Source organism: Alosa pseudoharengus, unplaced genomic scaffold, assembly GCF_046254945.1.
Source record: "Alosa pseudoharengus isolate Yale_2024_CS ecotype anadromous, Long Island Sound unplaced genomic scaffold, YU_APseudo_1.1 YU_APseudo_1.1_scf_17, whole genome shotgun sequence".
Classification (NCBI taxonomy): domain Eukaryota; kingdom Metazoa; phylum Chordata; class Actinopteri; order Clupeiformes; family Clupeidae; genus Alosa; species Alosa pseudoharengus.
Window position 1 is genome coordinate 17301865 of NW_027468640.1, and position 18735 is coordinate 17320599.

General features: G+C 45.8%; 1 protein-coding gene across 1 annotated transcript in view; it reads right to left on the minus strand.

Moving 5' to 3' along the window:
- Positions 1–987: 987 nt before the first annotated feature.
- Positions 988–18735, minus strand: part of LOC143127027 (uncharacterized) — a 52613-nt gene continuing 34865 nt past the window's right edge. The window contains exons 12-15 of the mRNA XM_076288329.1: positions 17804–17850; positions 16520–17216; positions 8792–8856; positions 988–1549 (exon numbers count right to left, since the gene is read on the minus strand). Coding sequence (XP_076144444.1) covers positions 988–1549; positions 8792–8856; positions 16520–17216; positions 17804–17850 — 1371 coding nt within the window. The remainder of the gene's footprint in view (positions 1550–8791; positions 8857–16519; positions 17217–17803; positions 17851–18735) is intronic.

An 18735-nucleotide genomic window follows, 5' to 3' on the forward strand; every position in this document is an offset into this window, starting at 1 on the left:
AAATAATGCTAACTCATGGCAATTATGAACATGGTGGGATTTGAACCGCGGTCGCGCGCGCTATACGAACACGCTACCACCCTCCCAAGGCCATTTTAAGGTTTTCACGGGAACATAGCATTATTTAAAACCAAGCACATTACATTTTCAATTTGAATTATTAGAAGAATATCAAAACTAGGCTATAATGTTTATTCCAATAACTGTAGGCCTAATAGTTTTTACTCACAAGGGAACAGAACATGTTGTCTCTCCGCTTTTTTTTACCAGTGTCAGAGAAGGGCCATTTGGTCGGCATGTGGCTTCGTCTGTGATTGTTTAATCGCTAATGAGAGCCGCCGTTATGTCTGTTAACCACCAGATGTCACTGTTTTGTATTTGATGCTTTGACACTTCGAAACACTTACGATACAATCAGGAAGAACCTTCCAAAGCCTCATGGGGCTTCATTCGCCCAACCCTAGCTAGCGGCACTTCCAGTGGCAGCCAAGTTGCTGGCTCAGACCACTGGCTTGAGAAGAAGCCTGCAGGCGCTCCTTGCTCCCTCCAGTGAGGCTGCTAGTCTCCCGCCTGCCCCTGCCCCTCCAGCTCATTGCCAGGGGCTTAGGGTGGGCGTGCTGCCCCTTCAGCCGGCCGCTTCAGTTCCAGAACCCCAGCCTGAGAAGTTCCAGTTCCCCCCCAGAACTCATCCAGGTCCCTCAGGCTCCCTCCAGGAGGAGACATGCCAAGCGTCGGCCAACCCGGTCATCCGACACCATGCCTCCTGAGCCCAGCCCAGAGGCGCCCGCTCCTGTGCCCGCAGCCGAGTCCGCTCCTGTGCCCGCAGCCCAGTCGCACGACGCCACGCCTGCAGCCCAGTCGCACGACGCCACGCCTGCAACCCAGTCGCCCGATGCCACGCCTGCAGCCCAGTCGCCCGACGCCACGCCTGCAGCCCAGTCGCCCGACGCCACGCCTGCAGCCCAGCCTCTGCCTGTCTGTCCAGCCTCACTTCTTCCTCAGCCGGATCCGCCTCCCTCTGACTTTCTGGCCCCGCCTCTGCCCGAGCCGGTCCTGCCTCCCTCTGACTCTCCGGCCCCGCCCCTGCCCGAGCCAGCCCCGCCTCTGCCCGAGCCCTTCTCTGTTCCTGTCTCTCTGAGTGGTCTTTGTGCCAGTCACCATCCCCGTCACCGTGCCAGTCACCGTTCCCGTCACTGTGCCCGTCTCTGTGCCCGTCTCTGTTCCCATCACCGTGCCCGTCTCTGTCCCAGTCACCATCCTAGTCACCATTCCAGTCACCGTCCCTGTTACTGTCCCAGTCACCATCCCAGTCACTGTTCCTGTCACTGTCTTTGTTCCTGTCCCTTCCCCTTCCCCTGCCCCTGTCGTGCCTGAGTCTGTCGTCCTGCCTGAGTCTGTCGTCCTGCCTGAGTCTGTCGTCCTGCCCTTGTCTGCTTGTTCCCTGCCCAAGCCCTCTGAGTCTGCCCCGTCCGAGTCTGCCCCGTCCGAGCCTGCCCCGTGTTTACGGTCTGTCGGACCAGTCCCTCCGTCCAGGCCCCCTCCGCCCACCCTGGTTGGAAGTTGAATTCGTTATTTTGCACGTTTATTTTTTAAGCTTTGCGCCCAGGGGTGTGGCAATTAACAACCTAGGGAGGGACCTGGCGCATTGTCTAAAAATCGCTATCATACACCTCCTAAACCTGGTCAGAAGTCAATGGCGAGTTGTTCATATGCTATTTTAAGAGCACATGTCAACAGTCATATTGGCAGGTGCACGCACCATCCTTCTATTATTCATGAACGCACACCAGCGCACGTCCATGCAAAGCATTACAAATTGCACGATTACAATGGGAAACATAATTAAAATAAAGATATTACGAAATACTGTACATCTCATGATGAGTAGTTATTCACCATCATTTGCCAATTGGTAATGACGGTTAAAAGTGATTAGGGGAGAGGAGAGACACGTATGGAGCACAGCTGAAGACGCACTGTCACGAGATATAAGCAACTCCTCTGCAGGATAAATGTTTTATTCAGTCATTTGAGCAACATTAGGGTAAGTGTTGCTTTTTCCAGCCTATGTTTTCGATGGTAACTCATTGTCAGTCAATAGTGAAAGTAACTGCATATAACTGTCTTGTCGTGACTCCTTGGTGAAGTTAGTTTCACTTTGCCAATGAGTTCAAATAATAGACGAGTGCAAATGCGTGAAGGCTATGCTAGGTTTTAGTAAAGCATGGTTTAAGAATGACTATTCCATACGGTCTCGCAAGCAGCCTCCTTCAAATGCGCCGTTGAATGCCAAAATACCGATGCATTTATTTGACATATCGCGCATTGCGCCGTTAAAGGGAATGACAGATGTCATTCTCATTGGTTTAAAATAATGTTACGCCCCAAACACACCCATATGACTGATTAAAAGACCTAGGAACACCTTGTTACGCCATGCACTCCACTTTTGAGAACTAAACCCCTCCCAATGTGAACTGGACATCCTACTAAATTTGAATAGACTTTTGACGAGTGACAATGCACTTTAGAATGTCATGATAGGTTGTGCATGATAAGTTTGTGTAAAAATAAATTGTTTTTTTCTGTAACTCTGCCTGGTGGAGTCTTGCATTTGGGTCCTCCTGCACAACCCTGACATTTTGCCCATTTTCTTTTTCTATGATATTTCTATGACAGGTCATTACATTTAATATTATCATCTGACTGTGACACAGCACTTGTGTTGAGGAAATAAAGGCCTTTAAGTTTCACATGACCTGTCAGATGGTGCACAGAATTCTTCAGACTGGTTTCCTGGATGCCATCTCAGCATTATTTTCGGTGCAAAAGGGACAGTGTGGGGGTTAGTCTGAACTGTCCTGTGAATTGTCTCCACCTTATTCCTGAGCCAAATATGAGGATTGACATAACACCTCAGTATTCAGAAATCTGATTGTCTATCTCCGGCGTAAGCTGTGTTGTATTGATTTTAATGTGATGGTAGACATTGCCTGACACATCATAAACCATATAAAAGTACATTTACATTTTTTGTGTCAGTCATATATTATGTAGAATATCCATACTGAGTGCAGGATAGTCAACATTGTGCCTTGACTGGATCGCCATAGTGCCTTGAAGCATAATTCTGTTTCAATAGATTATCAATAATCATTGTCATTTGATCATGTGATTTGAAAATGCAATAAAATGACTCTACTTTGGTCATAAATCAAATCTAAAGCAGTGGCTTTCTAGAAACTGGAATCTGATTTCCTTGCCCTGTAGGTCTAACAGGTTCCCCAGATTTAAATCCAATTGAGCAATTGAGCTGGACAAACAAATCTGATTCATGGAGGCCTGCCTTGCAACTTACTGTACATGACTTGGATCTGGTGCTCAGGTCTTGAAGCCAGATTTAAGGGCCATTCTCCCTAGAGCATCTCAGGGTTTAAGTGCCTTGTTCAAGAGCACAGCGGTGAAAGCCGGGAATTAAAGCCACAAGTTTTCAGGCTACTGCATGCTAGCCTAGTTCCTTAGCAGGTTGTAAAAGTGACGACCATTGACACAAAGGAATGCAAAAATGTGTGGAAGGAAGCAGAGCTGTCCATAGATTTTGACTGGCGTAACCACAGAACAGTTTTCCACTTCGCCTCGGTGCATCTTAAACCTCAGGCTCAAAGAATAATGTCTAAATTGCTTTATTATTTGCATAAGTAGGTAAAAAAAATATGTACTCATTTTGAATTTAACACCAGCAACATGTCTCAAAAAAGGCTGGAAAATATACTGCTAAAGAAAACACGAGGAACATTTCACAACTAATTATATTAACCGGCACCATGATTTGGTGTAGAAAAAGCATCCCAGAGAGGCAGACTCTCTGAGAAGAAAAGATGTGGAGGTATTCATCACTTTGTAAAAACCTGTATGGGCAAATGCAACTAAAGAAGAATAATACACCTCAGAATGAAGAATTTGGGGATTTCAACATTTGACATTTGTCCTTTTTGCAACTAAATATGGGTTTGCGAGATTGGCAGATTATCACATTCCGTTTGTATGTACATTTCACACAGCATCCCAACTTTTTTGGAAATGGGGTTGTTGTACAGTCATTACATTCAAAGACAATTTCTTCATTTCATTCTTTTATTTGCATTTATTAGCAGAATAAACAGTGATGACCAAATTTTTGGCAGAAAAATAAATCATTCTTAATAAATTCTAAATCATAATGATGTGCCCACCATACTTAATGCTTTAGATGATGTGTTGTTCATGTATAAACTCCTGATGATTCATGAGATATTAAGGAATTAAGTAATACATAAATCATGAATTAGTTCATGCGTACATTCATGATAATTCATGTTCCCTTACTGTAAAGTGTTACCAAAATATACAATAAATTGAGGACAAATAATGAGTGAAAATGAACCACAGTACAACAAAACAGACTACATACAGGGGGGTTCTACACCTGTTTCTGTCCCACATGATACTATATTATTTCATTTTATTTTTGGTTGGCATTATAAATCTTTTTCACACATGTGATCACTGACTCACGCAAGTGCAATTATAAGTCTCATTCTTCTGTCATCGCAACTAATACCAAAATCCAAAAGATTCAAACATTCTGGGTGGATAATGCAACAGGATTTATATCACGTCTTATTCATATTCAGACATATCACAACTATACACATTTCACACAGCAACAGTCACAAAGTAAATAGGATATGAGAGATAAGTTTCATCTTGCTGTCTGTCTGACTTAAGTTAAAAGATCATTACAAAAGTGGAAGGATATAACCAGGGTAGGTGGCACGCTACCTCTCTGTGTACAAGGTCAAAGATGAGAGATCTCCAAGCCTACCAGGGCTGAGCGGCAAGGAGAGACAGGAAGGTGAGCCCATAAGCACTGAAGAGGTTAATACTGATGTTGACTTCACCTGCTGACACAGCTGTGTGTGTGTGTGTGTGTGTGTGTGTGTGTGTGTGTTTGATGAGGAGACAGAAGGTTGGAATTAATAGTTGCATGTGTGAACTAAAACATGTGTTAAAAAAGCAGAACAAAGCTAATTAAGATGTGCTATTATATGCATGTTGTTGCATTATGATGAATACTGAACACTCATCATTGTTTCCCTGAAACATTTTGTCAGTTGCTCAATGTCTGTTTATTATGCATTCGTAAACTACAGGAACTTCAAAACAAACATAATATTGCTTATGGTCCAAAGGGCAGAGGGGACAAGCTTACTAAATAGTATGCACAGCACATCCATAAGTCTTTCCCTGTGGGGTGCTGTACAAACATCCTCTAAATGCATAATACTAACCTGTGCCAGTTGTAGTAGTGCGGGTCACTGCTGTGGTAGTGGCTGCTTGTGTTCCTCCGCCCGCTGTCACTGCTGTGTTTTTGTGTGTGTGTGTGTGTATGTGTGTGTGTGTGTGTGTGTGTGAATATGATGAAGAGACAGAAGGTTGGAATTAATAAAAAAAAAAATGACAACTATTATAGGCATGTTGTTGCATTATGATGAATACTGAACACTCATCATTGTTTCCCTGAAACATTTGGTCAGTTGCTTAATGTCTGTTTATTACGCATTCTTATTACACAGCTCTTCACAATGCTAGTAGAATGCTCCATTGGCTTGAATGGGATTTCCCAAAGTTCTACGATAAAATAAATTCATGTAATTACCGCTGCAAACATATAATTACCGCTGTCAATGGCAACGGGTTTTGTGCTTCTGATACATCTTTCATATCACTACTGGAACTTCATTCAAACGTGAAAGCAGACGGTTGATCAGCTGTGTTCTAAAGAATGTTTGATTCAAGTTCAGCAGCGTGTGTTGTTGCGAACTATTTGTTTTTCAAATGCCACGATGAACGGTAACAAATAGGCTAGGCTATGTAGGCTAAAGTCATATCGTGGGGAGTTCATTATTTTGTTTTGGCAAGTAGCCGTATAATAAGCGGGATAATGTATAGAACGCCGGTCATTATGGGAAAATAAGTCCCTTCAGAGCGAAACAAGACCCCTCCACTGCGCGTCGGGGTCCGGTTCTCCCTGTCGGGACTTATTTTCCCAATAATGACCGGCGTTCTATACATTATCCCTTAGGCTACGTAATTACCGCTGCAAACTACGGAAGCGTATTGCTGCCACACTAAAATAATGAAAAGGCTCAGTATTATGTAATTACGTGAAAAGTTTATTGTTATAACAATATCTTTTTCACGGTTTAACAAGATAGGTATCACATTATTACATGAAATGATTACGTTATTTCAAGATATGATTTTTTCATGTTTTTACACGATATTTATCACGTTTTTACATGAAATTAGTTTCAAAATAACGAAACTAAACGAAACAAGGCCACGAGAGCTCATGGCTGGCATAAATGATAACTGTCTATGAACTTGCACCCTGACTGCTATTACACAGTGCTGCTTGATGAGTGTTTGTTTTTGTGCATGTGTGTATGTGTGTGTAGGCTGTGTGTGTGTGTGGTCAATTCCCAGCTGACTGAGGTGCAGCGAAGAGGGATGTATCGGCAGAGAGCTGCTGAAAAGGAGGCCGATAGAGAGGTTCTGTGCATGGTAGCCTGCTCACACAGCCTGATAGTTCTGCTTTATCTTCTTATCAACACAATAAATAAAACTTTCGCTAACTTGACGCAAGAGGGAGAAAGGGCTTTGATAAATATGTGAATCTTCACGCAATGTGGGTGAATGTATAGAGCGCTCTGGCTCGGTAGGCTGCATGTCAGGTCATCACTGTCATTTCTAAGGCTGTGGGGAAGGGACGCGGGGAGTGAGAAGTGAAGCGCTGCAATCGCACAGTGCAGGCTGCTGGAGAGCACAGCAAAGAAAATATTCAAACAGCAATAGCTTGCGCTTTTTGAGATCACAGTACAGTAATCAGCAAATGCCACGATGAACGGTAACAAACAGGCTAGGTTATGTAGGCTAAAGTCATATCGTGGAGAGTTTATTATTTCGTTTTGGCAAGTAGCCGTGTAATAAGTGGGATAATGTATAGAACGCTGGTCTTATTGGGAAAATAAGTCCCTTCAGGGCGGAACAAGACCCCTCCGCTGCGCGTCGGGGTCAGGTTCGCCCTGTCGGGATTTATTTTCCCAATGATGACCGGCGTTCTATACATTATCCCTTACGTAAACTACAGGAACTTCAAAACAAATATAATATTGCTTATGGTCCAAAGGGCAGAGGGGACAAGCTTACTAAATAGTATGCACATCCATAAGTCTTTCCCTGTTGTACAAACATCCTCTAAATGCATAATACTAACTTGTGCCAGTTGTAGTAGTGCAGGTCACTGCTGTGGTAGTGGCTGCTTGTGTTCCTCCGCTCGCTGTCACTGCCGTGTGTGTTTGTGTGTGTGTGTGTGTGTGTGTGTGTGTGTGAGAGAGAGAGATGAGGAGACAGATGTGGAAGAAGAGGTGCAAGTGTGAACTCAACAAATTCTAAAGCAGAAAAAAATAACTAATAAAATGTATTATTGAAAGGCATGTTGTTAGTCATGAATCATGATGACTAATACTGTATACTCATTATTTTTTTAGAAAAAGCTTAGTGAGGAACTTCCAAACATATATGATATTGCTTATGGTCCTGAAGGCACATGCTTACTGACTAGTTTGCACATCCATAAGTGTTTCCCTTTAGGGAGTTCCATATATATCCACTAAAAGCGTATGCTAACCTGTGCCATTGATGGAGATAATGGGAAGTGACAACTTTACACTCATTGCAGCTCTAGTCAAAGTGGCAATAATCTGCGTATCATTGGGGGGAGTGCCGTTGGCAGCCACAGTAATGTCCATCATATTGACAATTGATCCATTGCTAGTAAAGACAAAAATTATCAATAGAATTAAATGATTCTCTCATCAGATAGACAGTATTTCTTCCCATGTATCACAGTGTAAACTGGTAGACATCAAGACATCTGCATGCAGTCATACAAACACTCAGACACACATCTTTGTATCTACAGACGTGATCCTTTATACAGTAGGTCAATGTAGTTTGTTTGTCACCTGAAGCCTGTTGGTAAGAGCCTGATGAAATCTGAGCGAAAGTCCTCAATGAAAAATGGCTCAAGCTAAATAAAATTTACAAAACAACAAAAAACAAGGCTAAAGTGACAAGGGCAATATTTTCACAAAGAGCCATCAGCCAAATATTTTTTAAGTGTAGGCAGCTATACCTCTGTTTTGATGAGTGAGGATCTGGCATGGAAGGCATCGGAAGTGGAATTGGAAAGATCGGCAGTAAATATTTCATTGGTGCGGAACTGGGGACTGCTTCTTGAGCGGGGAACACCTGGAAAAGTAGCATAAACACATAAACACTCTTCAGTGAATAAGGTCAATATAACACAAATGAGATACTAAGCAACACTTATGATTTTTCATATTCATTCATGGTTCTAGACATCATTTATTATGTCATTAACACTGACTGTTAAATATATTGCAAGCATAAAATGTTCTCACTTTTCACAACAATGAATCCAGGAAGCACTGGCAGATTAAAGCCTGAATTTGGGTCATTTATGGCATTAGCCAAGGGTTCAACAACATCAGATCTTGGAGGGAGTGGTTCTGTTGAATTCTCATTGAACACAAGGTCAATGTCTGCCTGAACGTTGTCCATTCGGTTTCGAGAAACCAACCTGTAACAAGGTCAAAGTATTTGCCTCAATTTTAACAAATGCCTTGTTTTTTTTCAATATGGTTTAAGATATAGCTGAATTTACCTGAATGCTCTCACAATTGTCCGCACAAATAGGAATCCAAAACGTTGTCGATAGATCACATCAAACTGCACACAACAACAAAAGAAAGATTTTTCAATAAAGTTAAACTTAGACCTACTTATGGTTTACATCTCAAACCTTATTTTTTCACTTTGTTTATGTGGTTACCATAAAAATTTCCATGACTCTATTTTCATGACAGTATTCTATTACTACATGCTTTTTTTGTATGTCAACATACTTTTCCTTACATTTCATTTCATTGATGTTCATTATAATTGTGAGAGTACTTACTGCATTTTGAACTTGTGTTGCTTGTGTCTGAAATGCTATGCTCTGGGATTTGTCAAGGTCTTCTTGAAACACTATGACAAGTACAACTTCAAGCACAATAACCGGAGCTGGGCGAGTAGTTGATTGTGTTCCTCCAGTTACAGCTGCTAGTGTTGCCCCATTTGTGGTTGCTTGTGTTGCCCCAGTTTCAGCTACCTGTGTTGGCCCATCTGTCGTAACTTGTGCTGCTGCAGTTGTGGGTGATTGTGTTGCTCTAGATGTAGTTGATTGTGTAGCCCCAGTTGCACTTGCTTCAGTTGCTGCAGTTGTGGGTGCTGGTGTTGCTGCAGTTGTGGCTAATTGTGTTTCTCTAGTTGTAGTTGATTGTATACCCCCAGTTGCTTCAGTTGCTGCAGTTGTAGGTGCTGGTGTTACTGCAGTTGTGGGCGCTGTTGTTGCTGCAGTTGTAGGAGATTCTGTAGCCCCAGCTGCAGTTGCTGCAGTTGTAGGTGCTGGTGTTACTGCAGTTGTGGGCGCTGTTGTTGCTGCAGTTGTAGGAGATTCTGTAGCCCCAGCTGCAGTTGCTTCAGTTCCTGAAGTTGTGGGTGCTGGTGTTGCTGCAGTTGTAGGTGATTCTGTAGCCCCAGTTGCTTCAGTTGCTGCAGTTGTGGGTGCTGGTGTTAGTGCAGTTGTGGGTGATTGTGTTGCGCTAGTTGTTGAACGTGTAGCCCTAGTTGCAGTTGCTTCTGTTGCTGCAGTTGTGGGTGGTTGTGTTGCTGCAGTTGTGGTTGATTGTGTAGCCCCAGTTCCTTCAGTTGCTGCAGTTGTGGGTGATTGTGTTGCTGCAGTTGTAGTTGATTGTGTTGCTCTAGTTGTAGTTGATTCAGTTGCTGCAGTTGAGAATGCTGGTGTTGCTGCAGTTGTGAGTGATTGTGTTGCCCCAGTTGCAGTTGCTGCAATTGCTTCAGTTGCTGCAGCTGTGGGTGCTGGTGTTGCTGCAGTTGTAGTTGCTTCAGTTGCTGCAGTTGTGGGTGATTGTGTTGCTGCAGTTGTGGGTGATTGTGTTGCTCTAGTTGTAGTTGATTGTTTAACCGCAGTTGTAGTTGCTGCAATTGCTGCAGTTGTGGGTGCTGGTGTTGCTGCAGTTGTGGGTGATTGTGTAGCCCTAGTTGCTTGAGTTGCTGCAGTTGTAGTTGATTGTGTAGCCCCAGTTGTAGTTGCTGCAATTGCTTCAGTTGCTGCAGCTGTGGGTGCTGGTGTTGCTGCAGTTGTGGTTGCTTCAGTTGCTGCAGTTGTGGGTGCTGGTGTTGCTGCAGTTGTGGGTGATTGTGTTGCCGCAGTTGTGATTGCTTCAGTTGCTGCAGTTGTGGGTGCTTGTGTGGCTGCAGTTGTGGGTGATTGTGTAGCCCTAGTTGCTTGAGTTGCTGCAGTTGTAGTTAATTGTGTAGCCCCAGTTGCAGTTGCTGCAATTGCTTCAGTTGCTGCAGCTGTGGGTGCTGGTGTTGCTGCAGTTGTGGTTGCTTCAGTTGCTGCAGTTGTGGGTGCTGGTGTTGCTGCAGTTGTGGGTGATTGTGTTGCCGCAGTTGTGATTGCTTCAGTTGCTGCAGTTGTGGGTGCTTGTGTTGCTGCAGTTGTGGGTGATTGTGTAGCCCTAGTTGCTTGAGTTGCTGCAGTTGTAGTTAATTGTGTAGCCCCAGTTGCAGTTGCTGCAATTGCTTCAGTTGCTGCAGCTGTGGGTGCTTGTGTTGCTGCAGTTGTGGGTGATTGTGTAGCCCTAGTTGCTTGAGTTGCTGCAGTTGTAGTTAATTGTGTAGCCCCAGTTGCAGTTGCTGCAATTGCTTCAGTTGCTGCAGCTGTGGGTGCTGGTGTTGCTGCAGTTATAGTTGCTTCAGTTGCTGTAGTTGTGGGTGACTGTGTTGCTGCAGTTGTGGGTGATTGTGTTGCTCTAGTTGTAGTTGATTGTGTAGCCCCAGTTGTAGTTGCTTCAGTTGCTGCAGTTGTGGGTGCTGGTGTTGCTGCAGTTGTGGGTGATTGTGTTGCTGCAGTTGTGGGTGATTGTGTTGCTCTAGTTGTAGTTGATTGTGTAGCCCCAGTTGTAGTTGCTTCAGTAGCTGCAGTTGTGGGTGCTGGTGTTGCTGCAGTTGTGGATGCTGGTGTTACTGCAGTTGTTGATTGTGTAGCTCCAGTTGTAGTTGCTTCAGTTGCTGCAGTTGTGGGTGCTGGTGTTGCTGCAGTTGTGGGTTCTATAGTTGCAGCAGTTGTAGTTGATTGTGTTGATCTAGTTGTAGTTGATTGTGTTGCTGTAGTTGTAGTTGATTGTGTAGCCCCAGTTGCAGTTACTTCAGTTGCTGCAGTTGTGGGTGCTGGTGTTGCTGTAGTTGTGGGTGATTGTGTTGCTGCAGTTGTGGGTGATTGTGTAGCCCCAGTTGCTTCAGTTTTTGCAGTTGTTGGTGGTTGTGTTCCTGCATTTGTAGTTAATTGTGTAGCCCCAGTTGCATTTGCTGCATTTGCTTCAGTTGCTGCAGTTGTGGGTGATTGTGTAGCCCCAGTTGCTTCAGTTGCTGCAGTTGTTGATTGTGTTCCTGCAGTTGTGGGTGATTGAGTAGCCCCAGTTGAAGTTGCTTCTGTTGATGCAATTGTGGGTTTTGCTGTTGCTGCAGTTGTAGTTGATTGTGTTGCTCTAGTTGTAGTTGATTGTGTAGCCCCAGTTGCTGTTCCTTCAGTTGCTGCAGTTGTGGGTGTTGGTGTTGCTGCAGTTGTAGTTGATTGTGTTGCTGCAGTTGTGGGTGATTGTGTTGCTGCAGTTGTGGGAGATTGTGTAGCCCCTGTTGCTTCAGTTGCTGCAGTTGTCGGTGCTGGTGTTGCTGCAGTTGTGGGTGCTGGTGTTGCTGCAATTGTGGGTGCTGGTGTTACTGCAGTTGTGGGTGATTGTGTAGCCCTAGTTACTTCAGTTGCTGCAGTTGTGGGTGATTGTGTTGCTGCAGTTGTTGATTGTGTAGCCTCAGTTGTAGTTGCTTCAGTTGCTGCAGCTGTGGGTGCTGGTGTTGCTGCAATTGTGGGTTCTGCTGTTGCTGCAGTTGTAGTTGATTGTGTTGGTCTAGTTGTAGTTGATTGTGTAGCCCCAGTTGCAATTGCTTCAGTTGCTGTAGTTGTGGGTGATTGCGTAGCCCCAATTGCTTCAGTTGCTGCAGTTGTTGGTGATTGTGTTGCTGCAGTTGTAGATGATTGTGTAGTCTCAGATGTATTTGGTGATTGTGTTGCTGCAGTTGTAGGTGATTGTGTTGCTGCAGTTGTGGGTGATTGTGTAGCCCCAGTTGCTTCAGTTGCTGCAGTTGTGGGTGCTGGTGTTGCTGCAGTTGTAGGTGTTGGTGTTGCTGCAGTTTTGGGTGCTGGTGTTGCTGCAGGTGTGGGTGATTGTGTTGCTCTCGTTGTAGTTGATTGTGTAGCCTCAGTTGCAGTTGCTGCAGTTGTGGGTGTTGGTGTTGCTGCAGTTGTAGTTTTATGTGTAGCCCTAGTTACATTTGTTTCAGTGGCTGCAGTTGTGGGTGATTGTGTAGTCTCAGCTGTATTTGGTGATTGTGTTGCTGCAGTTGTGGGTGATTGTGTTGCTGCAGTTGTGGGTGATTGTGTTGCTCTAGTTGTAGTTGATTGTGTAGCCCCAGTTGTAGTTGCTTCAGTAGCTGCAGTTGTGGGTGCTGGTGTTGCTGCAGTTGTGGATGCTGGTGTTACTGCAGTTGTTGATTGTGTAGCTCCAGTTGTAGTTGCTTCAGTAGCTGCAGTTGTGGGTGCTGGTGTTGCTGCAGTTGTGGATGCTGGTGTTACTGCAGTTGTTGATTGTGTAGCTCCAGTTGTAGTTGCTTCAGTTGCTGCAGTTGTGGGTGATTGTGTTGCTGCAGTTGTGGGTGATTGTGTTGCTCTTGTTGCAGTTGATTGTGTAGCCCCAGTTGCAGTTGCTTCAGTTGTTGCAGTTATGGGTACTGGTGTTACTGCAGTTGTGGGTGATTGTGTTGCTGCAGTTGATGGTGATTGTGTTGCTGCAGTTGTGGGTGATTGGGTTGCTGCAGTTGTGGGTGATTGTGTAGCCCCAGTTGCTTCAGTTGTTGCAGTTATGGGTACTGGTGTTACTGCAGTTATGGGTGATTGTGTTGCTGCAGTTGATGGTGATTGTGTTGCTGCAGTTGTGGGTGATTGGGTTGCTGCAGTTGTGGGTGATTGTGTAGCCCCAGTTGCTTCAGTTGCTGCAGTTGTCGGTGCTGGTGTTGTTGCAGTTGTGGGTGCTGGTGTTACTGCAGTTGTGGGTGATTGTGTAGCCCTAGTTACTTCAGTTGCTGCAGTTGTGGGTGATTGTGTTGCTGCAGTTGTTGATTGTGTAGCCTCAGTTGTAGTTGCTTCAGTTGCTGCAGCTGTGGGTGCTGGTGTTGCTGCAATTGTGGGTTCTGCTGTTGCTGCAGTTGTAGTTGATTGTGTTGGTCTAGTTGTAGTTGATTGTGTAGCCCCAGTTGCAATTGCTTCAGTTGCTGCAGTTGTGGGTGATTGCGTAGCCCCAATTGCTTCAGTTGCTGCAGTTGTTGGTGATTGTGTTGCTGCAGTTGTAGATGATTGTGTAGTCTCAGATGTATTTGGTGATTGTGTTGCTGCAGTTGTAGGTGCTTGTGTTGCTGCAGTTGTGGGTGATTGTGTAGCCCCAGTTGCTTCAGTTGTTGCAGTTGTGGGTGCTGGTGTTGCTGCAGTTGTAGGTGTTGGTGTTGCTGCAGTTTTGGGTGCTGGTGTTGCTGCAGGTGTGGGTGATTGTGTTGCTCTCGTTGTAGTTGATTGTGTAGCCTTAGTTGCAGTTGCTGTAGTTGTGGGTGTTGGTGTTGCTGCAGTTGTAGTTTTTTGTGTAGCCCCAGTTACACTTGTTTCAGTGGCTGCAGTTGTGGGTGATTGTATAGTCTCAGCTGTATTTAGTGATTGTGTTGCTGCAGTTGTGGGTGATTGTGTTGCTGCAGTTGTGGGTGATTGTGTTGCTCTTGTTGCAGTTGATTGTGTAGCCCCAGTTGCAGTTGCTTCAGTTGTTGCAGTTATGGGTGCTGGTGTTACTGCAGTTGTGGGTGATTGTGTTACTGCAGTTGTGGGTGCATGTGTTTCTGCAGTTGTGGGTGATTGTGTAGCCCTATTTGCTTCAGTTGCTGAAGTTGTGGGTGATTGTGTTGCCCTAGTTGCTTCAGTTGCTGCAGTTGTGGGTGATTGTGTAGCCCCAGTTGTGAGTGCTTCAGTTGCTGCAGTTGTGGGTGATTGTGTTGCTGCAGTTGTAGGTGATTGTGTTACTGCAGTTGTGGGTGATTGTGTAGCCCCAGTTGCTTCAGTTGCTGCAGTTGTGGGTGCTGGTGTTGCTGCAGTTGTAGGTGTTGGTGTTGCTGCAGTTGTGGGTGATTGTGTAGCCCTAGTTACTTCAGTTGCTGCAGTTGTGGGTGATTGTGTTGCTGCAGTTGTTGATTGTGTAGCCTCAGTTGTAGTTGCTTCAGTTGCTGCAGCTGTGGGTGCTGGTGTTGCTGCAATTGTGGGTTCTGCTGTTGCTGCAGTTGTAGTTGATTGTGTTGGTCTAGTTGTAGTTGATTGTGTAGCCCCAGTTGCAATTGCTTCAGTTGCTGCAGTTGTGGGTGATTGCGTAGCCCCAATTGCTTCAGTTGCTGCAGTTGTTGGTGATTGTGTTGCTGCAGTTGTAGATGATTGTGTAGTCTCAGATGTATTTGGTGATTGTGTTGCTGCAGTTGTAGGTGATTGTGTTGCTGCAGTTGTGGGTGATTGTGTAGCCCCAGTTGCTTCAGTTGCTGCAGTTGTGGGTGCTGGTGTTGCTGCAGTTGTAGGTGTTGGTGTTGCTGCAGTTTTGGGTGCTGGTGTTGCTGCAGGTGTGGGTGATTGTGTTGCTCTCGTTGTAGTTGATTGTGTAGCCTCAGTTGCAGTTGCTGCAGTTGTAGTTTTTTGTGTAGCCCCAGTTACACTTGTTTCAGTGGCTGCAGTTGTGGGTGATTGTGTAGTCTCAGCTGTATTTGGTGATTGTGTTGCTGCAGTTGTGGGTGATTGTGTTGCTGCAGTTGTGGGTGATTGTGTTGCTCTTGTTGCAGTTGATTGTGTAGCCGCAGTTGCAGTTGCTTCAGTTGTTGCAGTTATGGGTGCTGGTGTTACTGCAGTTGTGGGTGATTGTGTTGCTGCAGTTGTGGGTGATTGGGTTGCTGCAGTTGTGGGTGATTGTGTAGCCCCAGTTGCTTCAGTTGCTGCAGTTGTGGCTGCTGGTGTTACTGCAGTTGTGGGTGATTGGGTTGCTGCAGTTGTCGGTGCTTGTGTTGCTGCAGTTGTGGGTGCTGGTGTTGCTGCAGTTGTCGGTGCTGGTGTTGCTGAAGTTGTGGGTGATTGTGTTGCTGCAGTTGATGGTGATTGGGTTGCTGCAGTTATGGGTGATTGTGTAGCCCCATTTGCTTCAGTTGTTGCAGTTGATGGTGATTGTATTGCTGCAGTTGTGGGTGATTGTGTAGCCCCAGTTGCTTCAGTTGCTGCAGTTGTGGGTGCTGGTGTTACTGCAGTTGTGGGTGATTGTGTTACTGCAGTTGTGGGTGCATGTGTTTCTGCAGTTGTGGGTGATTGTGTAGCCCTATTTGCTTCAGTTGCTGAAGTTGTGGGTGATTGTGTTGCCCTAGTTGCTTCAGTTGCTGCAGTTGTGGGTGATTGTGTAGCCCCAGTTGTGAGTGCTTCAGTTGCTGCAGTTGTGGGTGATTGTGTTGCTGCAGTTGTAGGTGATTGTGTTGCTGCAGTTGTGGGTGATTGTGTAGCCCCAGTTGCTTCAGTTGCTGCAGTTGTGGGTGCTGGTGTTGCTGCAGTTGTAGGTGTTGGTGTTGCTGCAGTTGTGGGTGATTGTGTAGCCCTAGTTACTTCAGTTGCTGCAGTTGTGGGTGATTGTGTTGCTGCAGTTGTTGATTGTGTAGTTTCAGTTGTAGTTGCTTCAGTTGCTGCAGCTGTGGGTGCTGGTGTTGCTGCAATTGTGGGTTCTGCTGTTGCTGCAGTTGTAGTTGATTGTGTTGGTCTAGTTGTAGTTGATTGTGTAGCCCCAGTTGCAATTGCTTCAGTTGCTGCAGTTGTGGGTGATTGCGTAGCCCCAATTGCTTCAGTTGCTGCAGTTGTTGGTGATTGTGTTGCTGCAGTTGTAGATGATTGTGTAGTCTCAGATGTATTTGGTGATTGTGTTGCTGCAGTTGTAGGTGATTGTGTTGCTGCAGTTGTGGGTGATTGTGTAGCCCCAGTTGCTTCAGTTGCTGCAGTTGTGGGTGCTGGTGTTGCTGCAGTTGTAGGTGTTGGTGTTGCTGCAGTTTTGGGTGCTGGTGTTGCTGCAGGTGTGGGTGATTGTGTTGCTCTCGTTGTAGTTGATTGTGTAGCCTCAGTTGCAGTTGCTGCAGTTGTAGTTTTTTGTGTAGCCCCAGTTACACTTGTTTCAGTGGCTGCAGTTGTGGGTGATTGTGTAGTCTCAGCTGTATTTGGTGATTGTGTTGCTGCAGTTGTGGGTGATTGTGTTGCTGCAGTTGTGGGTGATTGTGTTGCTCTTGTTGCAGTTGATTGTGTAGCCCCAGTTGCAGTTGCTTCAGTTGTTGCAGTTATGGGTGCTGGTGTTACTGCAGTTGTGGGTGATTGTGTTGCTGCAGTTGATGGTGATTGTGTTGCTGCAGTTGTGGGTGATTGGGTTGCTGCAGTTGTGGGTGATTGTGTAGCCCCAGTTGCTTCAGTTGCTGCAGTTGTGGCTGCTGGTGTTATTGCAGTTGTGGGTGATTGGGTTGCTGCAGTTGTCGGTGCTGGTGTTGCTGCAGTTGTGGGTGCTGGTGTTGCTGCAGTTGTGGGTGCTGGTGTTGCTGAAGTTGTGGGTGATTGTGTTGCTGCAGTTGATGGTGATTGTGTTGCTGCAGTTGTGGGTGATTGGGTTGCTGCAGTTATGGGTGATTGTGTAGCCCCATTTGCTTCAGTTGTTGCAGTTGATGGTGATTGTATTGCTGCAGTTGGGGGTGATTGTGTAGCCCCAGTTGCTTCAGTTGCTGCAGTTGTGGGTGCTGGTGTTACTGCAGTTGTGGGTGATTGTGTTACTGCAGTTGTGGGTGCATGTGTTTCTGCAGTTGTGGGTGATTGTGTAGCCCTATTTGCTTCAGTTGCTGAAGTTGTGGGTGATTGTGTTGCCCTAGTTGCTTCAGTTGCTGCAGTTGTGGGTGATTGTGTAGCCCCAGTTGTGAGTGCTTCAGTTGCTGCAGTTGTGGGTGCTGGTGTTGCTGTAGTTGTGGGTGATTGTGTTGCTGCAGTTATGTGTGATTGTGTAGCCCCATTTGCTTCAGTTGTTGCAGTTGATGGTGATTGTGTTGCTGCAGTTGTGGGTGATTGGGTTGCTGCAGTTATGGGTGATTGTGTAGCTCCAGTTGCTTCAGTTGCTGCAGTTGTGGGTGCTGGTGTTACTGCAGTTGTGGGTGATTGGGTTGCTGCAGTTGTGGGTGATTGGGTTGCTGCAGTTGCTGTTGCTTCAGTTGCTGCAGTTGTGGGTGCTGGTGTTACTGCAGATGTGGGTGCTGGTGTTGCTGTAGTTGTGGGTGATTGTGTTGCTGCAGTTATGGGTGATTGTGTAGCCCCATTTGTTTCAGTTGTTGCAGTTGATGGTGATTGTGTTGCTGAAGTTGTGGGTGATTGTGTAGCCCCAGTTGCTTCAGTTGCTGCAGTTGTGGGTGCTGGTGGTACTGCAGTTGTGGGTGATTGGGTTGCTGCAGATGTTGTTGCTTCAGTTGCTGCAGTTATGGGTGTTGGTGTTATTGCAGTTCTGGGTGATTGTGTTGCTGCAGTTGTGGGTGATTGTGTAGCCCCAGTTGCTTCAGTTGCTGCAGTTGTGGGTGATTGTATTACTGCAGTTGTTGATTGTGTAGCCCCAGTTGTAGTTGCTTCAGTTGCTGCAGCTGTTGGTGCTGGTGTTACTGCAATTGTGGGTTCTGCTGTTGCTACAGTTTTAGTTGATTGTGTTGGTCTAGTTGTAGGTGATTGTGTAGCCCCAGTTGCAATTGCTTCAGTTGCTGCAGTTGTGGGTGCTGGTGTTGCTGCAGTTGTGGGTGATTGTGTAGCCCCAGTTGCTTCAGCTGCGGCAGTTGTTGGTGATTGTTTTGCTGCAGTTGTGGGTGATTGTGTTGCTCTAGTCGTAGTTGATTGTGTAGCCCCAGTTGCAGTTTCTTCAGTTGCTGCAGTTGTGGGTGCTGGTGTTGCTGCAGTTGTGGGTGATTGTGTAGCCCCTGTTGCTTCATTTGCTACAGTTGTGGGTGATTGTGTTGCTCTAGTTGTAGTTGATTGTGCAGCCCCAGTTGCAGTTGCTTCAGTTGCTGCAGTCGTGGGTGATTGTGTTGCTGCAGTTGTGGATGATTGTGTAGCCCCAGTTGCTGCAGTTGCTGCAGTTGTAGGGGATTGTGTTGCTGCAGTTGTTGATTGTGTAGCCCCAGTTGTAGTTGCTTCAGTTGCTGTAGTTGTGGGTGATTGTGTTGCTGCAGTTATGGCTGATTGTGTAGCCCCATTTGCTTCAGTTGTTGCGATTGATGGTGATTGTGTTGCCACAGTTGTTGATTGTGTAGCCCCAATTGTAGTTGCTTCAGTTGCTGCAGCTGTGGGTGCCGGTGTTGCTGCAGCTGTGG